This window comes from Hipposideros armiger, unplaced genomic scaffold (genome assembly GCF_001890085.2).
Source record: "Hipposideros armiger isolate ML-2016 unplaced genomic scaffold, ASM189008v1 scaffold_11, whole genome shotgun sequence".
Taxonomy (NCBI): domain Eukaryota; kingdom Metazoa; phylum Chordata; class Mammalia; order Chiroptera; family Hipposideridae; genus Hipposideros; species Hipposideros armiger.
In genome coordinates this window covers 881,116-906,178 of record NW_017731361.1, presented here as the reverse complement: position 1 = coordinate 906,178, position 25,063 = coordinate 881,116, and the positions used below count along the sequence as shown (strand labels likewise).

General features: G+C 35.6%; 1 protein-coding gene across 3 annotated transcripts in view; it reads right to left on the bottom strand.

The window, feature by feature from the left end:
• The window catches only part of PKD2L2 (polycystin 2 like 2, transient receptor potential cation channel), a 30,973-nt gene extending 6,000 nt beyond the window's left edge, over positions 1-24,973 (bottom strand). The window contains exons 1-12 of one of the 3 annotated variants that reach the window (XM_019661610.1): positions 24,943-24,973; positions 24,099-24,200; positions 22,316-22,449; positions 21,092-21,348; positions 18,495-18,716; positions 15,331-15,559; positions 13,785-13,955; positions 13,398-13,579; positions 6,833-6,953; positions 5,739-5,840; positions 4,193-4,257; positions 3,096-3,150 (exon numbers count right to left, since the gene is read on the bottom strand). In XM_019661610.1, the coding sequence (XP_019517155.1) occupies positions 3,096-3,150; positions 4,193-4,257; positions 5,739-5,840; positions 6,833-6,953; positions 13,398-13,579; positions 13,785-13,955; positions 15,331-15,559; positions 18,495-18,716; positions 21,092-21,348; positions 22,316-22,449; positions 24,099-24,200; positions 24,943-24,973 (1,671 nt within the window). The remainder of the gene's footprint in view (positions 1-3,095; positions 3,151-4,192; positions 4,258-5,738; positions 5,841-6,832; positions 6,954-13,397; positions 13,580-13,784; positions 13,956-15,330; positions 15,560-18,494; positions 18,717-21,091; positions 21,349-22,315; positions 22,450-24,098; positions 24,201-24,942) is intronic. The other 2 variants (XM_019661621.1, XM_019661631.1) reach the window with 2 other exon arrangements.
• Between the last annotated feature and the right edge of the window lie 90 nt (positions 24,974-25,063).

Sequence of the window (25,063 nt, the reverse complement as noted above, 5' to 3'; positions counted from 1 at the left end):
CTACGCCTCAGCCCAGCTCCAGGTTGAGCTGTTGTTCAGCATCTTAGCTGTGGAGGGCAGTGTCACTGGCCCTCATATGTGGGAACCGAACCGGGGCCCTCTGGCGTCCCAACCCAGCTCTTAACCATCACGCCATTCGGCCGGCCCGCCATTGGAATTTTGATGTGGATTGCATTGAATCTGTATATTGATTTGAATGGTATGGACATTTTAACAATCTTAATTCTTCCAATCCATGAGTACAGAATATCTTTCCATTTGTTTTTGTCTTTTTCAACTTCTTTTAGTGATATTTTAAAATTTCTTGTTTTCTGATTATTTTCCCCACTGTAATATTTTACTTTGTATGTTTATGTCTTCTCTCCCTCTATTCCATATGTTGACTAATGGGTTCTTTTCAAAGAAGCAGTCTCTTTATTTATTTATACTAATTTTCATTTGTAACTCAGTTCTGCTTTTATCTTTATTTCTTATTTCTGTTTCTATTTATTCTTTTCTAACTTTTTAAAAAAGATTTTATTGGGGAATTGGGGGAGGGGAACAGACAAGTTGTTGTTCTTCTTTGTTGTGGAGGGTGCCAGTTGCCACCTGGCTTCCCATCTGCAGCTCATGGCCTCTAAGCTCAAGGTGCTGTGTTCAATCTTAGTTGCAGGTGGGCGTAGCCACCATCCCATGTGGGAGTTGAACCAGCAGCCTTGTTGTTAAGAGCGCACACTCTATCCACTGAGCCAGCCAGGCGGCAGCTCAGCTCAAGGTGCCAAGTTCAAGTCTTAGTTGCGGGTAGGCATAGAGCAGGCAATCTTATTACACCAGCTGAGCCATCTTGCCACCTGTTGGCAGCTCAGCGACAGCTCAGCTCAGGCGCAGCATCACTGGCCCATGTGGGAATCGAACTGGCGGCCCTGTTGCTCAGAGCTCATGCTCTTAAGCCAACTCTTAACTGACTGAGCCACTCGGCCGGCCCCTCTTTTCTAACTTTTTGAGTCACATTCTAAAATTACTTTCTTTCCAGTCTTTGATTTTTATTGATAAATTTAAGGCTATTAATTTTCTTTTGGGTATTCTTTGATTTTATCTCATAGATTCTGCTATATAATGTTTTTATCATTTTGTTTTCTGGGCTTCTGCAATTTCATTTTGTATTTTCTCTTTGATTCAAGAATTGTTTAATAGGCAATTCTTTAGAAATTTAAAAATTTCTTGGTTAAATAATTTTTTTTCTAATTTTATTGATAATTTATTTTTATTATGTTTTCAGATAATTTTTTTCTATATTAATTAACTACTTTTTGGAATTTATTGAGGTTTTCTTTATGGACCAGTATATGATCAATTTTAATGAACAGGTTTTTGAAAAGTGAATATGTTTTCTGAGAGTACAGAGTTCAATGCATAACTGTAAGACTGCCTGTCCAATATATACATATTTTTTATCCTTTTATTTTTCTTGATCTGTTCTCTTTTTTGTGTGTGTGTTCTTGTGTATTTTTCCTCTTATGAGTTTAGTAGTCATTATGGAAATTGATGCTGTGTTTTCATATTTGGTACACAGATAATCATAACTATTAGAGTTGATCTTAGCTTTATAAAGTGTCCTTCATCTCATTTAGAGCCTTTTGTCTAGAATTCTACCTTGACTTAAGTTGTCCCCTGGGGTGTTTTGCTTGCCTATTATACCTTTGCTCATGTTTTCATATTTAACTTTTCTGAATCACTTTATTTTAGGTATATATTTTAAAATACAGCATAGAATTGGGTGTTGTTTTGTAATTCAGTTTGAAAATAGTTCCTTTTTAAGTAAATTACGCTTATTTGTCATTACTGACATATGAGATACATCTGGTCACAGTTACATCATATTGTCTTATGGTTGTATTTTAAGTGTTTTACTCTGTGGTGGTATATCTTCTATTCTCTTATGATTTGGTGCTTTTGCCCTTTAGGAATATATGTATTTTTGTTTTGAAGCAAATGTACCTCAAAATACATCCGTGGGTATTCTTTGCCTTCCCAGCAAAACAAAACAAAAGAAAGAAATGTTTTGTTTTTATTCATGTATCTTTTTATACACCCTTAGTCCTCCCTTTCTTGCTTTGGTTCCCTCAACAAAGAACTAAACAAGTTCAACAAGAAAATTAGTTTGTAATTTCTTCCTCCTCATCTCCTTCCCAACTATATTTTCAATCATGTTACCATATTTCCTTGTATCTGAGAGGTGGAGACTGTTGTAAGACCATTATTTTATGTGCCACTTAGGAAAAAATGCTGCCAATTAAAGTATGGCACACCGTCAACTGTGAGGTACATCTTGATTCCAGAGATGTTAAAATTTGAAAAAAGTGTTTTAAAATCCATAAAACAATTTTTTATTTGCTATTGTACTCTTAAATATGCTGAAGTTTCTTCTTCTTGGTTATTAACTCTTAATGATAGTCCTTTAACTTTTAGCTATTAAATATGAACCAGTTAGCTTTTTCTACTTCATACCTTCTCTCTCCCTCCTTTTCCCCAAATTTCTCCAATCATCTCTGAGTTGGCTGAAGCTGATCCTCTCGTAGAACTCTCAGGAATACAACAGTTTTCCCTGAGTTCTTGCATGTTCAAAATTGAGCCTTTATACTTGAAGCACTGCTTTTCTAGATATAAAATCCTTGGCTTACATTTTCTTTCCTTGCATATATTGTGTACTTTATAATTACTTCTTAAACACATATATATTGAGTCATTTATTGAATATGTCATAATTTTGAAATATAAAAAATAATTACAGTGATATATCACATTAATGATTATAAGAGAAAAATTATATAATTATCTCAGCGTATACTCGCTAAACCCTGTGTGATCATCCCACAGTGAGTGTACAGTTGTAGGACCAGGGTATCTAGCTGAGAGCACCAATAAGAAGAGGAGATCTGGAATCCAAATGATTTGGCCTAAACAAGGAGGGATCTAGATACTGGGAGAAATATTTGGAGGTGGTAAGCAACTACTGCTCTGAAAAAAGCAAATCATTTCAATTCTTACTCAGAACTTTTTTGTAGGCATATTTCTAATAAAGCCATTACTTCTTTATGAGAAAATTAAAATCTTACATTTTGGTCAAAGCCTTCTCTTCTGGCTCGTTCAGCCAAATCGCCACTTTTCATACTGAGAATATAAAATAAAAATTAGAGGCATATGACAGTAAAAAGGGAAATGCCAACATGAAATACAGTCAGATGTATAGTAAGGATCTGAATTGAATTTCTGTCCTTTCTACAATAATAACACTAATTATTTGGAAAATGTGGTCATTAATAGGTTCCCCAAAGTATCACATCTGTAGCTATAAAAAAAGTTTATATTATGTCCCATTGTCAGAGGCCTGGGTTTGGGAAGCATTTCAACAAATTCATTCAATAAATGTAAGTATTCTTAATAATTTGTGTAAAAATGTTTTTATTTTGATAGCTAAATAAATGCACTTAATGTAGACAGAATTGCTTCCTACCTTTTTAGAGGGATTTTACTGTCCTGTCCAGCTTCTGTTAAGCCTTTTTTTTTCCTTTAAGATTTTATTGGGGAATTGGGGGAGGGGAACAGCATTGGGGAATACAGGAAGGGGAACAGACAAGTTGCTGTCCTTTTGTTCTTCAGTCTAGTTGTGGAGGATGTCGCTTCACTGGCCCATGTTGGTATTATCATTGAGCTCTTCCTGGGTGAAGCAGTCGCTTGCCAGCCACTGGACGGCTGCTTATGGCGGCTCACGAAAGCTCACGCTAGCTGCTGGCCAGCCCCACTGCATCCTATGCTGTCGCCGCGACTCACGGCAGCCCAGCTCCAGGTGGAGTTGTTGTTCACCATCTTAGCTGTAGAGGGCGCAATGTCACTGGCCCTCATGTGGGATCTGAACCAGGGCCTTGCTGCTCAGAGCTGGCGTCCCAAGCCAACTAACCAATGTGCTACTCGGCTGGCCCCTGTTAAACCTTTTTTTAAGTTGCGTGGCATGCCTTATAGTACTTTTAAATTAGCTTAGAGTTTCATGACAGTCTCAGAAATTAGGAGGCATATTACTGGATGTATTGACAGTACATTTAGAATCAGCACTTTGGATAATGGTGGTTTTGGAATCAAAACCTTACTCTTATTGTAAGTTTCTCATATAATATACAGCTTTAAAATGTAAATTAAAAATTTAAAGTCATCTTACTCTTTGCTGTTTTCATCTGTTTGAGGTTTCTTTAGTTTGAGTTTTTTGAGAGCATTGTTGTAACTCTGGACACAATTAAAAAAAGTTTTAAAAAGTTCATCAAAATATATCCTGTATTAATTTTTGATTAATGTAAAGGGAAATATGGAATGCCTGTCTCTAGGGACTGCTACTCTGAAGAAATGTAGAGGAAAATGCTATGATTCTCCTTCTTTCACCTTGTCAGCACTTATGGTTTCTGTCTGCTGGTGAAAATAGAAAGGGGTTCTCTTGTGGGCATCACACCTGAACTTGAAAAAAAAAACACTTGAAAAATTATTAACATTTTTTGCATTAAAGATAACGTTTTAATGCACGTTACTAACATAATCAAGAGATAAAAGATGAAGAAAACCACAATTGAGCTCACTGGGGGACATATTAATGGTTTTCTTTTACAGATAAGTTCTTAGACAGCTTTTAAACCGCACTAACCCTACAGCAATTAGGACCTTTTCTATGTGAAGTGCTATGGTTAGAGCTGTGGGTACGCAAAGATGGGCAAGATGGTACCCACGTGACTCTGCTACAGCTCAGAGTGAGGTAGGTGTCAAGAGAACAGAGAGGATTCCAGTCTGTCAGGGAGAAGAGCGAGTCAGTGAGAGAGAGGAGGGAATATACCTGGGGTCAGAATGACATGAGCAGAAGCCCAGATGAGGGAGAGAGCAAGCATGGTCAGGCGCTGTGCCCAAAACCGGGCTATAAATGGAGGCATAGAAGGTAGAAATTTTATAGTTAAATGAGAATGAGTAAGGATATGTTGGGACTGTGAGACTTTAGAAGGGCCCTGAATGTTTGAGTAAAGAATTTGGACTTATTTTGACAGGCCCAGGGAAACTGAAGAATTTTGAGCAGAGAGTGATAAGATCAGAGCTGGCCTGGCACAGGGAAGAAACTAGAACAGGTAAGAAGATGTTACTACCCAGAAGGCTGGGTGAAAAATACTGAGGTCCCTAATCTGGTGGTGGCAGTTAGAATTCAAAGTGTCAAATGTGAGCAAAAACTACAGAGATGACCTTGGCACACAAGCCTTGGCAACAGATCGTATAAGGGACAAGGAAATAAAAAGTCCAAGGTTTGAGTCGGGGTGACTGAGAAAAGACTGCTGCCATTAACATAAACAGGAAAGTGAGGAAGATAAGGCACACTGAGTTCCGAGTTTAGATTGTTTACAGAAATTTGCAGCTAAATTAAAAACTTTTGGAAAGAAGAGTTACTTTTACTATAATACCCAACAGTGCTTTGTGTTTGTAAATAGCTTACTATTTGATCTATTGAATGCTGAAATAATTGTGGCCACATTTTTAAAGCCAGAGAGCATATCTCACTGCCCTGGTAGTGAAATAATACAAATGTGAGTAACACTGGGCCAAAACAAAAAACAACACTCCCCCCAAACCCCCAGACCCAGGACCACTTGGGGCTTAAGTGTATTAGTCACACTACAAGAGTATAAACTGAACAAGATTTGACTTAGAATTCTAATTAAGAAAAGACTTTGACATACCTTTTTAATCATTTTACCAAGTTCAAAATCTGGTCTTCTGCCTAGTGAATAATCAGCTTTCACCTCAGAATAGGTATTATTAATTATTGCCAAAAACATGTTCTGGGGAGAAACATTCAAATAATTATTTCAATAAGAAGTTTAAATGTTAGTGACTTTGATAGGTGCTGGGATTTGTAAAACTAGATTTAAATTTAAAAGGTAACTCATGCTCTATAAGAGAAATGGTTATGAAGACTAATATAGTAGGATGGGAAATGTGACATGTGTGCATCTGGGCAAATATATGGTAAATAAGAAAAACAAAGCACATTTGAACTGGTTACTTTATTACATTAATTTATCAATATTGCATATTAACCTTAGATTAATGTAATTATGTTTGTAAGGGAGGTTTTGGTTTTTAAAAATTCTATAAAGCTGTTTAATTGCACAATCTTACTAAGGCTTTTACGACTACTAATATCTAGATAACACAAACAGAATTGTGGAGAGGGTATTCCTTAGCCCTATCCCACCTCTCCACCTTTCACTGCAGCCCAGTCCTGTTATTGTGAGGATATTGTCCATCACCAGGGGATAACTGCTGTGCACGATAGAAAAAAAGTGTTTTCATGGAGGACAGACAGCAGCAGTGCCTTGACTATGAGGGCAAGGTTCCTTGATTAGGAAGGCCAAACAGATTATTAGCCCTGAGCACATATGAGACCCATCCTTGGGACTCCTCAGCTGTGAGAGCCAAAAGCTATTGCAATATGGACAGAATATTAATGGCCTAATTGATACCTACTGGTAGGGAATGGTCTGGCTAGAGAGACCTGGGACGTTCAAGTTATATGTGTAAAAGGTTTAGCACGTTTCTGGCACTCAGTGAACACCCAGATGGTAACAATTGTGATCACGTTCTCCATTGGACAACTTGTTTAGATGCTGGACTAGAGAACCTCAATTACTAGGAATCCATACCATCCTTAATAAATGTAAAGTGTTCTGACAGCGAAGAAGTGATACTATAGTTTCTTCCAAATTGTTAATTTCATTTTTTATTCTGAAAAATATAAGCCAAAAAAGGGGACATACACAGTCATTCTTACCAGGAGGACAAAGAACACGAAAAAGATGAAGGTGATGAAGTAAATGGGTCCCAAGATACGATTGGCTTGCTGAATATCAGCAAAATTAAAATCCCCAAGAACAATTCGAAATTGTGAAAATCTGTGATGGGAAGAAAGAAAAGCAGTATAAAATATTATATTCCTTCATACAAACGTGACAACTGGTGGGGTTAATGCAACTAAGAAAGTGTTGGGTTGTCGGAAAAGTCATGACGTATTTTTCTATGTTTTTCGTTGCAAAAATGCGTCATGATTTTTCCGACAACCCAATATTTAGCAGCATACGGCCTGTGTTATCTGGCTTTAGTTATGTTAGCACAGAGTTCTGTAAAACTGGACGCAGAAAATTCCCCTAAAGGCAAGGCTTTGAGGTACCTCAATAGCTGAACAGGTAGTCCAGAAAATTATAGGCTTCAATTTATTTAAACTACTATGAACCCAGTGTTTACCTACAAGATTTGAATCTTGAGAGACCTGCTTACCAGCTGCTCTTAGCAGTGGCCTCCTTAGCTATTCCTGTGCCCTTCTAAAGCTTAGAATATTTTCACCTTGTCCAATAAGTAATTTTCAACTTGTACCTAGACCCAAGAGCCCTGAAATTTCTAGTATCAATGACATGTTCAATGTTTGCACCTCATCTGCTAAAATAAGGATGCCAACAATTTGTCACTTGCCAAATCTCAAACAAGTGCTCGTAATGATCCTTAAACATGATCCCGAGGTTTATTTTATTCTCTTAAATGACTATGGAAGCTGGGTTTTGATGTGAAATAACATTTAAAATATTACAGATCTTCATTTTCTTAATTTTAAAGAGGGAAAATTAAGAAACGAAAGTGTTGACTAAGTATGATAGTAGCAGAGGTAGAATTAAAAAATTTCTTAACCTGAAGTCTTATTTTATTTTCTCATCATTAATTTGCAATGCCATTGCCAGACACACCAGGAATATGTTATAAATTAGGTAAGTGAGCTCTTTATTTTAAGGAGAAATCTTGGAAGGAATTTTTAATAGTGTGTAGATACTTCGCATGATTGGCCAGTCAGGCAAAAGGGAGAAATGCTTCTTGTTCTGTGATGCTTTTGCCACTCACAGAAAGTGGGCATAGAACATCTACAATGAAGGAAGAAAATGTATTCAAAGAAATCGGCTACTTGGAATCAATCCTAGGACTCTAGAGTTACCTGGATCTTCATCCCCAGTACCTAAGACCTGATTAAATCATATTTAAAGTGTTTATCCAGGTTTTAATACTGGTTTGTAATACTCTTCTACACAAGATAGAAAGAGAAACGCTGAATTGCAAGGAGACCAAAATTTCTCAACATATCAAACCTTTTTTCCTCTCTGGTATATGAGAATAAGCGGTTCTGTTTTAGTGTTTCTAACTTGACCTTTTATCCTTGAGTTGTGTTTATGTAAGAAAAGATAAGTGAAAGGCATCATTTCTTCTTTCCAGAAATTAGCTCATTAACTAAAGCTTCCATTCAGCCTTTTCTATCAGGGAAGTGTCCAGCTGTCTCTGCTGTGTAAATAATAATGTGGATAACAAAAACCTAAGCAATTTACTGAATGGTCATAATCACATAGGAACTGGAGTGAAATGGCTATGAAGACTAATGTAGTAGAATGGGAAATGTGTAGAGTGTGAATCTGGGCAAATATGTTTGTGGTAAATTAAGAAAAGCAGAATTTAAAATAGTGAATATGAACTGGATACTATATATACACATTAATTTATCAATATTCCATATTAATCCATTCAATTAACGTAATCCAAATACAATGTAATTGTTACTTTTAATTGGAACTTAGTTTATCGTTTTTTGCTTTTTTCAAGCTAAAAGGAACACTGACTGCTTTGCATACAGGGTTCTACTGAATGAAAATACTGTGTTGTAACTTCTTGATACCCCTGCTAACTTTTTAGTTCTCTCTTGTTGAATTAAAATAGCTAACAGACTGTTTCATAATAATGTACCGTTTGTGGTTAATGTGACTTCCCAATCTCTGACTTGGAGGCATGATTGGATGATAGCTATTCCTAAGCATTCTTTAAAGATGATCTCCACTGTCTTCTTCTGTAACTCAGGTTAAATACATATTAGGCTTTCTCATTCTATCCTTTATGTCTCATACCCTCTCCCAACATTTTTTCTGTTACATTTCTGATAGTTTTTTCCTGACCTATTTTTCACTCTTTCTCTCTTCATCTGTCTTATTTTGCTGTCAAACCTGTTAACTGGTTTTTTAATCTCAGTTGCTATAATTTTCAGTTCTAGAATTCTGTTTGATACTTATTCAAATATGTCACTTTCTATACTATCCTGTTCTCTGAAGATACTTGTGTTTTGTTTCTCTAAATATAGTATTGCTTGGTTATTCTAATATCTGAAGAGGTACACAGAGTCTGTTTTCTGTTTTATCTGCTGGTTCTTGCTCACTTTTTCCCCCTTATGTACCAAATTATCTTTGACACTGAGCAGTAAATTAGATTTGAAAAATTACTTGTAGAAGTGATTTGAGGATTAGGATGAAGACGTCTTTCTCCAGAGAGGTTTTTTTCTCCTGTCTGCAGGTTTATACATGCATTCTAGCCTGGGACCACATTAATTCAAGTTCAAGACATGTGATTCCTTGGACCTCTGGGTGATTAAACCCAAGCTGCAAGTCACTGTGAGGGATTCACTTTTAATTTGAGGCTGTAGCACTTCAGGCTCCCTGCATGATGTGTGGAGAGATTATCAGACTATCTCCCACTCCCAACACAAACACACATGCAGGCCCTGAGATTTGCCATTTGTCTTCTCCCTGAGAAATGGCCAGAAACACAGTTTCTTAACTGTTTCCTCTGGATCAGCAAAAATGCCTTCAGGGTGGACATTTTGGGAAGATGGTGGAGTAAGAAGCACTAGGAATTGATGCCTCTCCACCTAGACAACAGTCCCATTGGCAAGTGTCTGATGTAATTATTTTGGAATGCTGGAGTCTATTGAAGGCTTACAACTTCCAGGGAGAGGCTTAAACAATTTTGGTCAATGTCAGCTTTTAGTTTGGCAGCCCCTACCCGTCTCCCATCCTCCGTCCAATGGCAGGTAGTTGTGTGTGTGTTCCTGGAGCAGTTTGCACGGTTTGTGGGAGCCAGGATGGGCAATAAGGATGCTGTTCTCCAAACATCAGGGGTCTGTGTTCTGATTGCTGCTTCTGATCACAGAGGTACAGACACAGAGGTGGGTGTGTTTGCCACCTTCGTTGCAAGGCCCTCCCCCTCTGGGTGAAGCAATGTCCTTGAGGTTTTAAAGGGCCAGTGCCCTTTTCTCCTTTATTTTTCAATTTTTCCTCTTTTGGGAGATATTAAAGACTAGGATGTTAAAAGGCAACTGCATATATGGAGGAAATTAGAAAGTCACCATGCATGCCCATGGGAAGGCACAGGCTTAGAAAATACCTTAAGTTTACACCTTAGGCTGATCATCAGCATGGAGACCGTCTACAACAATAAAAAAACAAAATAGCAAACTCTGGGGAGGGAAAGAATCTGATTTCAATAGTTATCATGTTATTCCATTCAAATGTCCAGTTTTCAACAATAAATGACAAGACATACAAAGAAACAGGGAAGTATGACCCATTCAAAAGAAAAAAATAAACCAACAGAAACTATCCCTGAGAAAGACCAGATGGCAAGCCTATTAGACAATGACTTTAAAACAACCATCCTAAAGATGTTCAAAGAACTAAGAAGACATGGAAAAAGTAAAGAAAACACTTTAAGTATGAACTAAATGGAACTGTTAATAAAGAGAAATCCTAAAAAGAAACTCTAGAGCTGCAATAACTGAAATGAAAATTCACTAGAGGGATTCAAAAGCAGACTGAACAGACAGAAGAAACAAATCAGCGAACTTGAAGATAAAGCAATGGAAATTATTGGGTCTGAGAAACAGAATGAAAAAAGATTGAAGAAAAGTGAACAGAGCTAAGGGACCTGTGGGGCACTATCAGGTCAGACAGCATATGCATGTGCACATGAGAAGATGCTCAGTATCACTAATCATTAGGGGAATGCAAATCAAAACCACAGTGAGGTATCTCACACCCATTAGGATGACCAAAAAAAAAAAAAAAGTCCAGAAAATATAAAAAGTGTTGACAAGGATATGGGGTAATTGAAATCCTTGTGTATACTGTTAGAGGGAATGTAAAGTAATGCAGCCACTGTGGAAAACACTTTAGCAGTTCCTCAAAAAATTCAAAACAGAATTACCACATGATCTAACAATTTCACCTCTGGGTGTATATCCCAAAAGAATTGAAAGCAGGGTCTTCAAGAGATATTTGTACACCCATGTTCTCAGTAGCTAAATAATGGAAGTAACCCAAGTGTCCACTGACAGATGAATGGATGAACACAATGTGGTGTATACATATAATGGAATGTTATTCAGCCTAAAACAGGAAGGACGTTCTGATAATCTACAACATTGTTGAATCTTGAAGACATTATGCTAAGTGGAATAAATCAGTCATAAAAAGACAACTGTATAATTCCACTAGGTAACTAGAGTAATCAAAATCATAGAATCAGAAAGTAGAATGGTGGTTGCCAGGGGCTGCGGTAAGGGGGGAAATGGAGAGTTCTTGTTTAATGGGTGTAGAGTTTCAGTTTGCAAGATAAAAAGAGTTCTGGAGATGAGTGGTGGTGATGGTTGCACAATATGAATGTACGTAATATCACTGAACTTTACACTTAGACATGGTTAAGATGGTAAATTTGTTATGTGTATTGTACCACAATAAAATAAGTATTTGCTGTTTAAGTCATTTAACCTAGGGTATCTTGGTAAAGCTGCCTAAACTGACTGTATTATCTTCAGAACACAGTTTAAACTAAATATTGATATTTAGACTGTGTGATCTATTTATAAGGTATGAAGATATATACTATTTAGAGAAGGCTATTCTAAAGTGATAACTAAATTATAAAGTTTAAGTACTTAAAAAAAAAATCCTTATCGACTTAAAAGGCCTTCAGGGCAAAAGTAGCATTGGATGCTGGGTTTGTCCTGATGCTTGCCTTCTAATTTTGGCCTAGTTATTATTACTCACATTTTTGTTAGTTTTATAGAATTTCAATGTTTTCTCTATTTCATCCAGCTTTTTAAATTATCCTGAAGAGGAAGTTGATATGAATAACCTAGCACATCATTACCAACAGCAAAAAATCCCCTCAATCCATTATAAAGTTCTCTGTTTATTCTGTGCCTTATACTTCCTTTTCCCCCACTAACCAAGGTAAGACAAATTTCCAAGTTTCTGTAAATTACTACATTTATATTCAATATCCAATACTACTTAAGTTTTATTAATACTTGAATTAAGATCCTAGGAAAGGACCAAGAAGTTGTTGGAACTGCAAATATTATTCACTCAAGATAAGCTAATTAGAATTCTCAGATTATAGGCCATTTCAAGTTGGGAAGGCATCTGAGAGTGATTTAGTTAGCCCCTTCATTTACAGACAAAGAAATTAAGGTCTAGAAATGTTAAACAGCTAGTGGCAGAATTGGAAAAGTAGAATTACATCCTCTTGGTTACTAGTCCACTCTTCTTTCCACTACTGATTTAATAAAGCGTTATTTCAGAAAAATGTTATTAAATTTCATACTATTGGTAATTCAATAACTTCCATGTGATGGTGAAAAGAGGGCAATTGAAGACTTTTTTTAGACCAGAGTTTCCCCAACGTCAACTAAAAGTCATGGACAAGTAAGCTTGGAGAATTCTTAATTAAAGTTAAGAAACTTTTTGTGTTTTTTTCCCAGAGCCATATGTTACTATGCACTGCTGATGTCCTAAAGAGCGATGCAAAATTTCCCAAACTTACTTAAGTATGAAGCTGTTTTCTCCCAATTTTGGTCTATTGTAGATTCCACAGAATACATTTTGACAATTGATATTTTAGGCTATCATAATTTTCTCATATAAATGGAACTTGCTTTACCCTACCCAAAAAGGGGAATAAATTTATAAAAATTATTAACTTTTAAAGAAAAGCCTGAATACTTTCTTAGGGATTCTAATCACTTTTATAAGTTTGTTGCCTGCTGATTGCTTATGCGAATAAAGCTGTTTTTAAAACATAGCTTTGCCAGATCAGCAGAGGACAATCAGGTCAATACCAATAAAAGGATTCTAAAGATGGAGCCTTCTAAAGTAAACACTTATGATTTCTTTTGTCCAGGGAATATTACAGAGACATGAAGCCAATGTCTGTTACCTTAGGTGAAATTTCCACTCTTAGTGAGAAATCAAAATTATTTTTCCAACTAAACCTAGTAACACTTAGAAAGCTGATATCATCACCCTCTTGGGTCTTTCAATGCCTAACTGTACTTTGAGTGGGACAGATATTTAGCCATCAGTGAAAATATCAAACCAACTTTAAACTAATTAAAGCTTATGTTACTACTTATCATAGACCTTTGTATGACTTTTTTTGTTATAAATGGAAAATATAATTACATTTATACCAGAGCTTACATGGAATTTTGAAAAGTGGAAAAGTTATCAACCTGTGATCCAAAAACAAGAAATCCTAACTGGGCGTAAGCAAAAAATATTATAAAAAACATGATGGCAAATCCTACTATGTCTTTGATACAGCGGGACAAGGTTGATGACAGCTGAGACATTGTCTTGTTAAAGCTTATGAATTTGAATATCTGAAAAAGAACAGAGTTAATTGAAATAGAATATTAAAGATTATAATTACTTTTAGAGTAAGTTTAATTTCACAAGAAATCTTCAAATTAAAGCAGGTGCTTAATGATAGGGTGTCTGACTTTGTAGTTTTAAGTTCCCATTTTTATATCTAATAAAATAAAGCATATGTATTCTGTTGTGTGTAATATAATAAAATATAAATACCTTTATCCATGCAAAAAAGATGGTAATGGCAATTATATTGTTGTAGTAAATGTTCCAGTAGGCAAGAAAATAGAAGTCTGAATATTTTTCAGTATTTTTTAACAGCTGTCCCAGTAAGAGAAAAATTTGTATATTACAGTATAAATTGAAGAAAATGGCCACAAAACACAACTGTATGGGACAAAAAGAAGGGTTAAATTAGAGACTATGTCTACCTCTAAATCTTCTGCAGTCTATGAAGAAACACATGAAAAAGTTAATCAAAAGTTCAACAAAAAAAGGAGGGAGCGATAGGACATAGGATATTATATAAATGTAGGTATGTCTCAATTTATACAAGTTTAAGGTTGCATAATCATCATAAAGGTAGAAAAATAGTGATTGGCCATCCTAATCTATTTGCCTGTTTGGTTTTTTTAGTCATAAAGCACAAATGTATAAAATGATTTTGTAATTCTGACTAGACTGTTCCTTGTAACCACATGTTACCTAAAGGATTTCTGTTCCTTGTAACCACATGTTACCTAAAGGATTTCTGTTCCTTGTAACCACATGTTACCTAAACGTTTAACATTTCCACTGTGTAACACTACAAGGAAAAAAATTTTACAGTTCCTATATAAATAAATAAACTCTTTTAGAGCCTTTAAACAACTCTTTTAGAAGAGGATTTTAGAACAGGTTATCTTAGATATCAGAGCTTTATAACTGTCACAAAAATTTTATTTTGATTCCCTTTGCCTGAAATACTCCGATAGTTAAACATTTAATGCCATGCCTGCCCTATGTTAAACATTGGGGAGACCAGGAAGGTAGATGGCACACTTTCTGACTGAGAACCTTCAATCTGGCTTTGGGAAAGAGGGCTTATATGCCAAATTGGCTATAACTCAGGGCCAATGGGGTGAAAGAGCAGACTGTATAAGCCAGAAATATTTTCATTGTTCCTAAAACCAAGCTCTCGCCATTTGTCCCACCCTGCCTAAATCTCTGTTTATTTTAGTATGTTCTAGTAACAAGAACTGGCAGTCTCTGGAGTTTCTTTCAGGGACTCTTCCCTATCCTGGTGTCCTGTGTGTCCACAAGCTACTCTCTGGTTGCTCACACCTCCTCCCACTTCAGTATTCTGTCTTTTGCCTATTTTTTCAAAATTCAGTGTGAGGACGAAAGCATATTTAGGCTACATAGAAGAATACATTTGAAAGGATCTTGCCCCAAAAGATCTATAATTTTCAACATGAGTCCCTGTAAGGCATACATTTTCGAGTGGGAGTAGGTGAGACCTTTGTGCACATTAAATCATAATACCTCTGGAATCACCTATTCCTCTAAGTCTGTCCTCCCAAGGACCAAAAAAAGACAAAAAAAACGACTTCTCCCTCTTGGAAGCACATCATTAGTATGTACTATAACATTTCAATTTTTTATTATTACTTGCAGCTTTTAAAATAAGTCCTGATGAATAGAAACTTGTGCTTTTTACACCTCTCTCATTGGGGGGTTCACATGTGATTTCCTTCAGTCATACATGTGAATATGTACTTACCACCAAAAGCAGTAATTCGAGCCAGTTCCAAATACTTTTGAAATAGGCGGACTTAAATTCTTTTATTTTTTTCGCTTCTTGTGTTGTGAAGACAATAAGAAAAATACAAAATGTGATTTCACAGGAAGCAATAAAATAATCATAGTAGCTAACGTATCTGAGGAGCTTCACCGAGTAAAATTGCCATGAAGTAAGTATTCCTCCACTTGCAGGGAATTCTGCCACCAATCTGTAAAATTAGATTTGTGAAAGTAACTTTGCATGTCAAGCATTTATATTTTAATACCTGACTCAGTGTGATGTTTCTAATTAGTGATGATATGTAATTTAATGATAATTAGTTATTTTGCACAAAATATGTTTTTTTGGGGTCATGGGTTCAATTTGAAAAATTCCTAGTGGCTTTACTTATTTTTTAATGGTTCCACTCTTTTTTGTACTTTGAATATGCACAGTGGTAAAAAACCAACGTAAACAAGAAAGTAAAATATGATTTTAGCCAGACAGTCATTCTATTTTGTGTTTAGATTGCTTGTTCATAACTGGGAATACTAATTTATCTCCACAGGAAAATAAGATGATGTTTTAAGAAAATGCTATATTGTTAGTTACTGTTATTAGTGAGGACTTCCCCCCAAATACATAATTCTTGAATACTTTAGGGGAAGGAAATACACTCTCTCCCTTTAGCTTATCAGAGATATTTCTTGCTTCTAAATGTCAAGATCATATATTCTACAGTAAATACAGAAAGCAAATATAGGTACTGGATATTGGATACAAAGATCTATATGCAAATAGAAGTATAAAAATTCTAACACTAAATATAAAAAGATTTTGAGGTTGTTCACTGTACTTCTAGTGTTCTCCACAACTTCAGATAATTAAGAATTAGCAGGGGGCAACCAGTTAGCTCAGTTGGTTAGAGCACAGTGCTCATAACACTAAGGTTGCTGGTTCAATCCCCACATGGGTCACTGAGATGTGCCCTCCACAACTAGATTGAAACAACTACTTAACTTGGAGCTCATGGGTGCTGGAAAAACACATTGTTCCCCAAGTAAAAAAAAAAAAAAGAATTGGCAAAACTTGGAGGAACAAACATCTCTATCACAATGTCACAATGTAATTATTTCTACATAAAGATATTAGCAAATCATATTGGTACTGGAATAAGGTGCTGCCCCCCCCAAAAAAAAACCCAAAAAACCCCCACAAAACAAAAACAAAACAACCAGTTAACAAATGGAAAACAGAGCTGTTTGCTTCACTTTGCACAATAGGTGTGTGCAATGTTGGACAAGTGAGTGAAGTGAAAGAAACTCAATATTTTGATGTAAAGTGTAGACAGAGTAACAAAAAGAGAAAAAAAGAACAATATTAAGTTTAGTTGCTAAGATATGTGTATAAAAAGAAAAACAAGTAAGATCTTAGTGTAAGCAATATACTTTCCTACAGCTACTGATTAGATGTACTACCAGATAAAAGTTTCAAAATCTGCTGAGGTTTCCAAAAAATAACATTTAAAAAAGTAACACAGAGTAAGCATAAAACCTAGAGAAAGGAAACCTGCAATTAATCTAGTATTACAAGGAGTTCTTCATTTGACTTTAAGCCAGTGTCCCCAATGTGTTATTTAGGACATAGAAATGATTTGTAGTCTTCATTTTCTCCTGATCAGGACTATTGGGGATGCATGACTAATATTGGTAAGCAGCTCTGATTCTCTGAAAGAGATGAACTATAAAATAAGAGGTATAATGTCCATTGGCTGCTTAAGGTAATTCACTTGTTTTATTCATTTTTACAAATTTTAAAGGCCACGGTTGTGTTTCACCATAGCTGTTGCAAAATCCCCTAATCAAGAGTAAACACCAATTCCAAATTCCATTCAGAGCAAAACTGTAAGACTCATGAGAGAAAAGTGGCTCACCCAGATTATAGTGGACATTATTGTTTGCCTGTCTATGGTCATTATCCCGTACCTCCTTTCTAACAGAACCCTGATTATATCAGGCATCACCCATTCGCAGATCACTTAGACTTGCAGCGGTTCTCAACCTGTGGGTCGCGACCCCTTTGGGGGTCAAACGACCCTTTCACAGGGGTCACCTAAGACCATCGGAAAACAAAAAGATATTTACATTACGATTCATAACAGTAGCAAAATTACAGTTATAGAGTAGCAATGAAAATAATTTTATGGTTGGGGGTCACCACAACATGAGTGTTAAGGGGTTGCAGCATTAGGAAGGTTGAGAACCGCTGACTTAGAGGAAGCTGATTCAATCCCCAGACAGATCAAATCATGGCAATCCCATTTCCTTTGTCAGTGTTTGATTCTAGAAGAACCCAAGCCAATTAGCATGGTCCAGGTTAGGCAGATGAATCAAACTAATGGAAATAATTTTTTTCTCATTGGTTGTTCTCTCTCCTCCTCCTCCCCATTAGAGGATGTCTTTCATCCTCCTCCTGGGTCCAAGTTAGCCCAGGCATGTCCTTCTCATGCAGTGGCAGAGGTGCAAGAGAGCAAGTTTTAATGTACAAACTCATTTCAAGCTTCTGCTAACATTCCATTGGTCAAAGCAAGTCACATGGTTGAGCGCAGCTCCAAGGACTGGGGCAGTGCACCTCGCCTTGGGTGGCAGGGCACTTGTGAGGTTACATTATCAAAGATGTGAAGATTGAGGCCATGTTTGCAAACACCCTAGGCTCTAATCACTTCTAGGATGCTGGGTACTGTTCCATATTGTTTGACATTTAAGTGGTTCATTCTTGAGACAAATATTAATTACTAAATAAAGCTCATTCTGAAAGGAAATCAATAGATTTGAATGATGTGATTTAGAGGAAGAAACCATCAAGACTAAATGTTAGATCTGTGCAACTGCAAAAATGACAAGAAATAAAACTATATATCCTTTAGTAATATAGAACTAACATATTGTTTGTAGTTCTCCATGTTCTTGAATATATTCTGCAATAATAAAACTGAATATGATGTCGTTTTGCTGTCTTTTTCATTATTGGCAGACTACATTATATTTATTTTGAAGCTTATGATTTTAATCTCAGTACAGGCATGTACAAACTGGAAACCTTAATGAGGGCTCTGGATGCTTTTTAAATTCAATATACTAATAAAAAGGTTTTGAGTCACTCACCTGATGATACAAAACAGGTTTACATTAGCATTGTATAATGAAAAGTCAATAAAAATAACTCTAGTCGCTCTTGTAATCCAGCTGTTCAGTCGAAGGTTAACAAACTTGCTTTGGGTTTCAGATTTTGATTTTGATAAAGTGAAAATATATCCACCATTTCTGTAAACGCCAACAAATCCCCAGTGCCAAGGGGCATCGATACTGGGAGTAGAGTATTTCCATCTGTTAGATGTAAAAAGAAAAATGGAGATGACAAGCCTGACTGAGAAATCTTCTAAGGATTTAAGCTAACCTTTGGTTCAAAAGTAGTAGTTAAAAAAAATAGTACTAAGTTCATAAGTATTACAGTAATTTTTGAAGCAAGACAATGAGTTAAAGATAAAGTTAAAAGAATTAAGATTTAATGTTTTCATTTTTTAGTGGTTAGTGTGGGCAAGACACTGGACTAGCTGCTATGAGAAAAAAATTTTTAAATCCATTTGTTGTCTCAGGGAACTTAAAATCTAGAAAATAATGACTGATTTTGTTCTTTAACATATCGTGTCTGTTGTTTGATCAGATCTTAAGTCTTTGAGTAGAACAAGAATACCAAAGGTTTTGATTCAGAAATATCTGTCCCAGCTTGGGAAGAAAAGGTGCTTCATAGTCTATCCTGTAACTTTTTATAAAATTTCCAGTAAATAAAAAATGTATTGCAGTGTCTATATTGTTATATAGGTATCTTATTTTAATGAAAGTACATAAATCAAAGTAAAATGTGTGTAACTAAATTTTTCCATTTTTTTCTACTTTTAATTGTGGGATATCAAAAAAATAAATAAAGCCTTGATTCCTCATTTTAGTCATTCCATCTCCCCAAAATGATTATCCAAAGATGCACTGCTTAAACTTTTTTTCCTATTAATAATACTGTTTGTTTTCAGCAGTGGGGGAAAAAGTGATATTACTTAGAAAAAAATACTCTTATTTAATGAAAATTCCATAGGTGTATTTTTTTAATTTTTCAATTATGGTTGATATTCAATATTATTTTGTTAGTTTCAGGTGTACAGCATAGATGTTAGACATATATATAATTTCCATTATTATATTTTTGAGTGTTTTTATCATGATTGTTATACTGAAATAAGAACATTTTGTTATACTAACCCTCTCCTACTTCCAATTTATGTTTTTAATTAATAAATGTTACATTTTAGATAGACAAGCACAATTGATTCTTATTTTGGTTGTTAAGGAATGAAAGGTATTACAATTCCAAATCCATAATGTTAATTTTGGTATTTAAATTATTTATAGTTGTTATAAGAATTTGGAATAATAGAATACCTAAAGATTAGTCTTGAAATTCCAATTTAAAATGTGTAAATAATTGATTTATCATGTAGTTTTTTATCGAAAGGGAAACAGTGTATAGTAGTGTAGTATTTAAGATGTCTCGCCATATTTATGAATTTATTAGATTTGTAAGAATTATACAAGTACTTTTTTGCCCTGAAGAAAACTCAGAAACTCATGAAAATATAAGCCAACAAAAGCCACAAAGCAATATGGGCGTAATCTTGGGTGGTTACAGGGAGGTTGTTGAAGGAGATGTAATCATTGTTAATATTTATAATATGAACACTGAGTAATAATTAACAAAAATTATGGTATAACTACAGACTAAGAGGAACAAGAAGAGTGTATATAGAGGGAGCGGCATAAGAAGGAGAGGTGACAGACCTTTTATGATAGAGACAATAAATATATAAACCTGTAAAATCAAGTAATAGCAGGGTAAGCATATTATTTTAAAAAGGAAGCATGTACCAGAAAAAACAACTAAAAGAGGTAAAAGTGGCTGCTTCTGGAGTGGGAGTTTTGAGTAGGAAAGGGTGGACCTTTGTAAATATTTTTATCACTTGGATAAATATTAAAATTTAAAAAGATTTATTACCTACCCCCTACAGTTTTCATAGGACCCTAAAAGCATTGCTACCAGTAGCTTCTGTGTTAAGGGGAGGTAGTGTTGGTGGCTTTGGGCTTTCACATTTTCAGTGTAAAGTGTATAGAGGAGTCTACACCAGCAGTAACCTCAGCCACTTTGGAGAACAATGGCTGTGATATCTTTGGCAGGCATCATCAGATGTACTGCCTAGAGAGCTAACTGCCCCTTTTTAGTAGTGGCAACAATAGAGAAGATATCACTGAAATACACCAGAGTGAGAAAGGAGGAAAGCGGCCCAAGATACCTAAAGTACTCCTTAGGTGTAAAGAATCATCTGGGATGTTTGAGGTCAGTCTGGCCAGAGCCAGAAAAGCACGTCGAGTATCGTAAAAGCAAAATTGGATGCTTTGCCTTATGTCCGATATGACTTAGCACTTCATATACCACCGTCAGAAAAAAAAGACAACATTTTATATCATTTGGTAAACAAAAAAAATAACAGGTTCACTCTTCCCTTTCTGAACAGTGCATCTGAGTCTTCCTTTGATACTATTAGTGAAACATGACCCCTGTTTGTATTTGGAAAATACACATATTTTCACAATTGTTTACAGATACCTAATGGTAAGCTGCTAGAAAAAGTTACATGTAATTTTATACTACTTACCCAGTATTAAGTTTAAGGCCAAAATCAGCCATGTCTTCATTTTCAGAAGTGTATTTGGCATAACATTCACTCATCAAAGACTGAAAGGATGAATAGACCGTGCATGTGTTGTTGCGGACTTTTAGCTGACGGACTCTGGGGACTCCTAAAAGTATGTTTTCGTAGTAGATGCGACTGCTGTTTTTTAAATTATACAACTTCTGGTTATTGTACCATGAGTCCCAGTATAGACCTTCCAAAAGGGGTCCTTCCATAAACTTCGCATAGAAAGACAAATGTTATGGGAAAAATATTTTCATGTCAAATGTGTAACAGAATCTATATTCATAATATTAATGATCCATTAAGAGTATAAAAATCAGGGATTTTGAGGATGAGTATAAAAACGAAATTATTGACCAAGCCAACATTAATATTAATGGTTGTCTTCTTGAGAAGTTTTAAATTCCTAGCATGGCATATGTGATTTGACCTCTGTCTTTTCCACCTCATCTTCTATATGCCTATAATGCCAAACATAGCTCCATGTGTAGAATTATTTATAGTACATATTAGTCTTCCTAGAATGCCTTTCCATTACTTATCCTTTAAAACTCAACTGAATTGTCATCATCTCTGGAAAGCCCTCCCTACCTCTTCTTTGTATATCCCATACCTGAAACTGCTGTTCCTTTCATTGTTCTTTCCTCATAATGTGAGCATCTTGCTAAGTTAAATGTAATGGAAAAAACAAGTCTGTTCCAATGCTGAAGGAATGATTCTTTTATGCAATTAAAACTATAAAATTACATTTTGTATATGTACTCTATTATATACTAAACATTAATGTAACACAGTACAGGGTTGAATGGTATATCCAAATCACATATATTTCACTTTATGGCAATTTAAGGAATTTTTAAGAATAATTTTTCACTATACACAATTATAGACTGACTTTGGATCCTAACCCCCATAAAACAAGCAAGTTTCCTATTTCCCAAATGGAATAATGTTAAAAAAAATAAGCATTATTTTTTTAAAGTTATAAGAACTCTGTCACACTTAGAACACAGGTTCTCAATAAACAGTGAGAATGAACTGGCTAGTTGATTCTAATAGTTTAAAGAAATATTTATTTTCACTCATTCCTTCAACAAATATGTACAGCGTGCCTACTACGTGTGAAGAGTTTGTTTATACAATACCTAAAGCTACTTTATCCGCAATCACATGATACCTTACCTTCCAAAAATCAGTTATGCTGCGAATAGACTTAAAGTTGGTTCTTTCATCACCAGGCACAGAAGTGTCCAAAAACAGAGATGACATAACTTTGTTTAAGTAATACATATGTGGGTTTACCATCCCAAAAGTCACTAAGGAGAAGAATTTTTTGTTTAAAAATTTATGTTTAAAAACTGAGTTTATCAGGATTAAAAATGTACTTACAATTTGTTGCCAATTTTGTTTTGAAAATTCAGTTTTATTGTCTAACTATAAAAGTGATAATAAACTATAATAGAACTACACAAAACACAAAGTTTCCTGAAATTCCACTGCTAGAGTTAGATTTGGTATATATTCTTGAGGTTTTTCTATATGCATATACATTTATAAACAAAATAACTTTATTTTTATAAAAATGAGATCACATTATACATACTATTCTGCCAATAGGCTTTTTTTCATATTGAGAGTAGGTAATATGAGTAATTAAGGCTATGGACTTTCAATACAAATATAATGGTTTGAGTCCTATCACAGGGAAAATCTCTCTTACCTCATAGTTTTATTATAAGTGAGATAATGCATGTGGAAGGAACATTTAAAACTATGTTATGGTATATGATAAGAATTTTAACAAGTATTAACTAGCATTCTTTCTCACTCTTTCTAGGGGTGGGTGGGTGGGTTTTAGAATGGGGTGTAGACTAAATATGTTGTTGTTTTTTTTTTTTTTGCCAGAAACCCTTTGGTTTTTAGAAACCATGTATCTTCAATATCATTCCATGGCTGGCATTAGCCTATGCCATTTTTTAATGTTACATTATTTCATTGTATATACCAAAATGTTAAAACAAATCCTGTTGATGGAGATTTGTTTTCAATTCTTCCCAACTATAAAAAAAGTGTTTTGATCCCTGAATAATGGGGTTATGAATGATCTTTTCAGTTTTCCATTCCCCAAATGTTCTATAATAAGTATTTAAAAACCAGTCTAAGATAATTTAATTTATAAGATGGGCTATAGGTGTCTTTTTAACCAAGATCTGACTCAAATGCACCCCCGTAATACCAATTAATTAGTTAATTGATATTTGATTTCCAATGTGTAGTCCATACCAAAATGAGGTAAGTTGACAGTTACCTTACATCGACTGTATGTTGGGTGCTCTAAAGACAAAATGCTCTTTAATACTGATTAAGTCAATGCTACTGACTCACAGATAGGAGGAATGCAGGTTGTATTTTCCCCGTCCTGAAAGATTTGCATTGATTCATACCTTCTGTGGCTTAGCACAAGTATATTTTACTATTAACTGCGCAACAGAACAGGGAAAAGAACAAAGCAGACACTAAGACTAACTTCTTTGGCCTCATTTGTAGTTTGACCTATGAAACTGGGCCAACTCAAGGGGATATATATATAGTCATGGGACGTGGAGTACAGTGTGGGAGTGGAGTAAGGGATTTGTAATAGATATGTATGATATTGGGGGGAAATGGGGCAGCGGATTGGGGGAGGGGGGTTGTCACTTCAAGGGGTAAAAAGTATAACTAGTGCACTGTGTTGTACAGCTGAAACTAATTCTAAAAAATGTGTATTTCATAATAAAAAATAATAAAAAAATTAGGAATAGTGTCAATCTAAATGAATTTAAGATAATGCCTGAAATGTGTCACTATTTTTTGAGTTTTTAGTAATCTGAGAAAGCCTATGGTTTTATAAAGTCCATGTTTTATTTCTCATCTCCATATAGCTTCTTAGTTCAAACAGGTTCTTCATCTACATCTGTGTACTTACATATGCATAGGTTTATTAAAAAAATAAAATAGAGTAATAACTCTTGAAGTGTGGTTCTGATTTCTACTTCCTTTCTGAAATGCGGTTCATGTTTTAGAGTCCCTGTGAGATATAAAAAAAGATTTCCCTATATTATTATGTAATTCATAACGTATAAAAATACAATGATGGTGAAGTAAAAAAAAAGAAAATACAATGATGGGGAAAAAAAGCCACTTTAGCATTCCACTGTGTGAAGAAGGAAAGCACCAATGGATTCTGGTTATTTTTTAATTCTCACTTTATGAGGGAGAAATAATTACTAACGTTTTCCCATGGGGTTAAGTGGGCAGTCATTGTATGTCTGCATATTAACGGATTTTATAACACGGATGTCCAGGACAAGACCAGTAATGTCTTACAATGAAAAAGCAAAATACAAAACAACCTCCCCCACAACTGTCTCTAATCGTTTTCTCCAGCCATCAATACTGCTGCTTGGGAAAGCTGGCTTCTGCTGGAGGTAGACAAGGACTCGCCCTGTGGTTAAGGTCACGACTCCCTAGAGCGACACAGGACTTCGGACACTGGCCTAGCGCCGGTCATCGTACAGCAAATGACAGCGCCCAGCTCGAGCCTCAGGCGAGTGCCATGTCTCTTTACTCAGGGCTTCAGTTTTCCTGTCTGTGAAATGGGACCACCATCCCTCTCCGCTTAAGAGGCGATCGTGTGGGCAAAACATGCTGTAGGTCATTTTTCTCACATGACATGGTGCTACTAAGTTCCTTCCAGGGTATATGGACTCGCCAGTTCCGCCCTGCTCCACCCCTCCCTAGGGGTACCCCTCCCTAGGAGTACCCCTCACCGCCTTGGTGCCAACGGGACGCCTCAGCCATTGCGGACCCGTAAGAGACGCCCGTTCGACCTCCGCGTCTGCCGCGCCTGCGCGAAACGCCTAGCTGGGCGCCTGCCTAGCTCATGCGCCT